We start from the raw sequence: 5,917 nt of genomic DNA on the forward strand, positions 1-5,917 counted from the left end.
GTATTTGCAATTTGAATTAGCCCGTAGGGCTTTATTGGAGGCGACAGAGAAGTTTTGTTTATGGTGATATAAATTTTGATTTTTGGATTTGGCACCATCTTCAAGTGCATTTGGCATCCATTAGCTCATTTGGAAGCCGTTTTTAGATAATATACAATTTTTTTCTTTTGGTTAGGCTCTAATTTGATTTAGTGCTTTTGCATTTATGGCTTGAGAGATGTCTTGTCAAGGTGGAGAATTGTTAAGGATTTGTATTTGGTGGTTTGCAAATTTCTTTTGTAAGACGTTGGAATTCAAGTCAAGGTGGAGATTTGTAAAACATGGCTTGAATTAAGGAGTTTGACTCCTTGTTGGATTTGGATAAGAAATTAATTTTATTCCTTTTGAGTGACTATTGCTTGAAGTTATCAAACTCTGTTATAAATCTTGTCTCCTACTTGATTTTGAGTTCTATTTGCAATAGGAGTAATTCTCCCTTGTGCGTGGAAGATGAGTCTAGTGAGAGAGGTTTTGTTGCCGCTTGGTTTGATTTTGGTTCTACAATTTGGTGACTTGCTCTCTCTTGGTTTGTTGCAACTTTTGGATTTGATTTGTGGCTCTCTCTTTGATTTTTGCGCAATTCGTATTTGGTATTTATGAACCTTCGGTTCTTTGGTTTTGTATTTGTGAGAGAGAACTATTTGGGTGTATTTAGGATTTGGGTTTGTGAAAGTGCATCTACACCAATCTATATTATCCTAAATTTGATATAGTGAAATTCTTCATTGTCGCTCATGGATATAGACTATTGCCAAACAACATAATTCTTTTTGTTTTGTGTCTATTTTCTTTTGGATTAATTCCTTTGTTCTATTGTTTGTTTGGAGTTCTTTATTGAACCTAAAATATTTTCACAATCAATCTTGGTAATTTGAACTTTCACTATTTTACAACAAATAGATTATTCCTCGAAACTAACTAGACAATAAAAGCATGCTTTGGGATGGACAAATTAAACCGGATCACTTTACACCATTCCACTACCTGAGATTTGTCTCTAATCTCCTGAAAATTTTCGTAAAACCGAAGTTAACCATATGGCTTTGTATTCATCTTTGAGCTCTTATAACCATAATTGACTCTGAATATTAAGAAGATCCTCTGACCTAAGCATAGAGTACTAGTTTGGCTTGAAAGTTGCTAGCTAGCTGCATCATAGATGATTTTATAGCCATGCTTTGGGAATACAACTCCATCAGGATGCCAGTGATCATGCTAAAAAAGCATTCTCTTCCCATCACCATGCCTCAAAACCTAACTAGTCTTCTAGCTTCATTCCTCAGCTTTAGTAAAGATCTCCATCCCATAAGCAATCCTGTGAAATGTATCTAGAAACTTCTCTCCTTTCTGAGGATATCAACTCATTAATTTCATATAGTTTTTCCTAGAACTCATATATAAAAATAGCGCGTGCTTGAATCAATTTTCACAAAAGGCGCTGCAAATGTGATTTTTCGTTTTATTTTTTCATTCAACTGTCTAGCGTGTATATAAGTTATGAATAACATTAGTGATAACAACTATTAACATAGTCTATTGTGATTGAAATAATATTACTTCCGCTTAAATTCATTACTAATACAATGTTTATTATGCATCAATTAAAATAAGGCATGCCAACGGTTATAAAAACTAGGCGAAAATATCATTTTGATCCATATAATTTTCTGTTATTGTTAATTTGGTTCCTACATTTTGGTAGTAGTCAATTTAGTCCCTATTATTTTAACTTGTAATCAATTCAGTTTTTACTGTCAACTCACTAACGAAAATTGACTGCAAATTGAAAACAATAATGACTAAATTGATTGCTACCAAAATATAGGAACCAAATTAATAATGACTTTAAAATATAAAGATCAAAATGATATTTTTCGTTAAAAACTATTACGTTCCAACTCCTTTCATAGTTACAACAAAAAATTTTCTCTACCAAAGAAATAACAAAAATTTATAACAATTTCACAAAATGACCAAGTTTGCCTATTGCTCCACACATGGATCATTTAAAAAAATTTAAATTGTACTGATACAATGTAAAAGAGAAAAAAAATTTATTTTAAAATTTTATTCTGACCTAAATTAATTAATTACGGTAATTATAGATTTACATTGTACTAATCTACAATGTAAAATTTACATTACTAGTACAATGTATATTATTCATACCTGAACACAGAACACCCATGATGAAGTGGAAGAAGAAGAAGAATAGTATCGCCATGAACGTTAAAACACTGAAGTTACAACTTAATTTGCATAAAAGAGTATCGCCATGAACAGTGATACAAGGAACTCCTATAAAAGAAAAATAATAATAAATAAAAAAAAGAATTGCAAAATTTTGCAGCATGTTACTCTTGACAGTGTCGCACTCCAAAGACCGCATTTTGTCCTGGACTCCTCCACGAGCACTAATCCTGCATTAAAATAAAAACGTTGATTTATTTTCAATATATCTTTAAGACTTAATGGCAGAATCAAATTAAGGATAGAGGCAATACCATGATAGTCTTTTTTCTGAATAATTTTCAAGAAGAGGGATCAACTTACACTAGGAGGACAAGTAATCTTGAACCACTTCACAATCTCGTGGGATTCGGTACTTTTTTGGCAAACGAATTGCTGTGTCTAACTTTTTAGACACTCAATTCGATAGATGAATCTATCTAATCTATTCACTTAATAATAGCACAATTTTAGAGGTATGATAAATATCAAATTCGGCAGTGACTCTTAAGTCTTAATTACCACAATTTGTATCCCAAATCAGATCTTACTCATATTTTGAATTGTAATGAAAAGAGGAAAACAAAAGTTATTGAACTTTTTGACTATGGAACTATAGAGCATTTTAGAATATAGGTGCAGAAGAAAACTTACACGCAAATAAAGGAGAAAACTCCCACGTGTTGGTGAGTAAAATGTCTCTTCCTAGCCCTTGTCTAACATTTGCTACAAACTCCTGCGGCATGTTTGTTAAAATCAATTCCTTCAGGGCAGGTAGCTGCTCTAATCCGTCTGAACTTTCAAGCTTTTCGCAGCGTCTAATTTCTAATTCTAGAAGTTGGGGCATGGCATCTTCCTCCACTGTCCACTGCTTTAATTCCTTCAAATTCCACACTTTCAATACACTGAGTTTAGGAAAGTGGCCACGATGACAAGTCATTTCTGACCCTAAGTAGGAGTCAGAAAAAAGCCTGAGAATGTTCAGCTGAGGCAGCTTCCCTAGCGCCGGCATTGGATCTTCTTCAAGTTTTGACATCGACAATGTAAGGATTTTGAGGTTTCGGGGAAGGTAACCAATGTCATCATCTGCTACCACACCAAACAAATATAACTTTGAGAGAGACTGATGGTCCTTCATAGGACTCAGCACGAGGTATAAAGGTTGACCAAAAGGATCTCTTGATCTCAACCTTAAGTTTAGAAGGTTGCCGAGTTGTGAGATGCACTTGGCTGTTTCCTCCATTGATTCTGAATGGCACGTGAGTTCCAGTTTCCTAAGGCTAGTGAACTTTCCCAAGCCACAATCCTTGGGATCCTTGGAACCGATGAAAAGCCCCATTAAGGTCTGAAGTTGGTTTGTTGAAGACACTACTCTTGATGGCTTCTGAATGGACACCTCATTCATATAGAGATGTCGAAGTTTCTTTGCCTTCCAGATAGAACTAGGCAAAGTGGTTATACTAGTATACTTCAAATCGATGGTCTCTAGGCATGGTAGATCCCCAATTGACGCGGGACAGGAGTCAAGACCTGTCCATCTCAAGCCTAAATACTTTAGGTTCCTCAGCTCCCCCAGTTTCTTAGGTAGCTGAGGTTTGTAGACACCCTCGAGATCAAGCACCTTCAGCAGGACACGATCTCTTCCTTTGATAATTTTTTTTAGCAACGTACCAATTTCACTATTGGATGTACCTTGTTTTTCAGCTTTGAAAGAAATATACGCACATAGGTTTCCCATATGAGATTTCGAGACACCGAATTGATCTGCGAGCCTCTGAACCTTAAATATTTCTGAATCTGCATATGTACATTCTGATCTGCAATGGTGGACGTGTAGAAATCCCTCCTCCTCAGCTTTTGGCAAGAAGAAGCCATAGAGGAAACATGGCATACGACAGGTTTTTGGGCTTCCATCTGACTTCCTGGTTGCTATTTCAATCATGTTTCTAGACACTAGTTCCTCCAAATATATCTTGGCCTTATCTTCAATGGGGACGCTAGCCTCATCAGGTGACAATTGAACAAATCCCTCCGCAAGCCACAACTGCAACAACCTTCGTTTGGGGATCTCATATGCTTTGGGAAAGAGAGCCAAATAAAGGAAACATGGCTTTAACGCAGATGGAAGTTCATTATAGCTCATCAAAGCTACAATATTTAAGAGAGCTGATTTATCTTCACCAAATTGTGAACGATCAATTACTCTTGACCAGTCACTTAATTCTATGGTTGACAACAGTCCTCCCAGTAGGAGGATTGCTGGAGGCAAACCCAGACATATTCCCAAAATTTCTTCCCTGAAGTTGTTTAGGTCTGAACTATTTTCTGGTGATCTGCGGCTGCCTGCATTCTTCAAGAACAATACCCAACTCTCCTCTTCAGTTAACTGCCTCAGATTCAGTGGACAACTCCATGGGTCAGCTTCTGATGCTACATTAAAATGGCGAGTAGTAAGGATGACCCTGCTTCCATTTGTGGCGTCTGCAAAGGGACGTAAAAGTTTGAACCACATGTCCTCCGTGCACACGTCATCCAACACCATTAGAAACCTGAACTTCATTAAAGTCTGGAAAACCAATTGACGTAGCTCCTTCTCGCTCATAAGCTCTATGTCCTTCAATAAGCGTATCGGAATCTGTTTGAGTATGATGAGCAAGAGATCCTTATATGCAAACTCTTCGCGGACATGGACCCAGAGACGGCATTGGAAGTGCTGCCGAATGTCTAGTCTCTTATAAACATGCCTTGCCAGAGCTGTCTTGCCAACAGCTTCTTCGCTCACCAGTGAAATCACACTGAGGTTTTCCTCAGTGCTGTCCAGAAGTCGAGATACTAGCTCCCTTTCGGCATCTTCACATCCAACAAGGGCTGAAACTTCACTGGTTGGATAAAGGGGGCCGCCTTGCATTTCCGTAGATGCCATGGATACAGCACTAAAAGTATGTTTGAAAGAGAGAGGAAAGGGCAAGATATAATAAAGAAAAAAAAAATTAAAAAGACTCCGTTTCCACTGTTTGGTTTATGTCCAGGAAAGTTTTAAATAAAAGGATGCTCCTTAACATTTTTTATTCATTAATAAGATGGACTCCAAGTCCTGCTTGGTGTTAATACTCATTTTTGCAAATTCATATCCAAAAGTTCAAGAAGAGAAAAGCCCAAGAAAACCCCAAGAGATGGATCAAGGCATGAGCAAAGAAATAGAAAATTGGGTCATATTCCAAAGGCCCATAGAAAGAAAAAATTGAAAGGGTCAGTAAGCGCTCAATGCAATAAAATAGAGCAAAATCACAAAGCCCACAATGCCCTTGTACAAGGGGATATGGATAAACTCAAAATTTCAGCATTTACTTCTCTCAGTTTTATTTAATTTCTTGGTATATACTAGATACTGTTGTGTGGTTATAAGTAAGCATGAAGTTCCAAACCTCAATATACTGCTTTCGGACATTAATTTGTTATCAAAAACAGTGGTCAGAATCCTGAAATACAATTTTTTGGTTTTGCAAGCTGGAATTGGTAAATATAAATGAAAGACTGGAATTGGCATATACTAGATACTGTACTGCTTTTGTATGTTAATTTGTTATTGACTTGCTATAAAGAGTGGTCAGAACTATTAAATGCAATTTTGTGGTTGTCATTGATGATG

The 5,917-nt window shown here is 36.5% G+C and overlaps 1 protein-coding gene across 1 annotated transcript; it reads right to left on the reverse strand.

Moving 5' to 3' along the window:
- Positions 1 to 2,893: 2,893 nt before the first annotated feature.
- Positions 2,894 to 5,191, reverse strand: LOC115984761 (inactive disease susceptibility protein LOV1-like). Its single transcript, XM_031107771.1, has one exon. The coding sequence runs from the start codon at positions 5,189 to 5,191 to the stop codon at positions 2,894 to 2,896; it is 2,298 nt and encodes a 765-aa protein (XP_030963631.1).
- Between the last annotated feature and the right edge of the window lie 726 nt (positions 5,192 to 5,917).

This window comes from Quercus lobata, chromosome 4 (assembly GCF_001633185.2).
Source record: "Quercus lobata isolate SW786 chromosome 4, ValleyOak3.0 Primary Assembly, whole genome shotgun sequence".
NCBI lineage: Eukaryota > Viridiplantae > Streptophyta > Magnoliopsida > Fagales > Fagaceae > Quercus > Quercus lobata.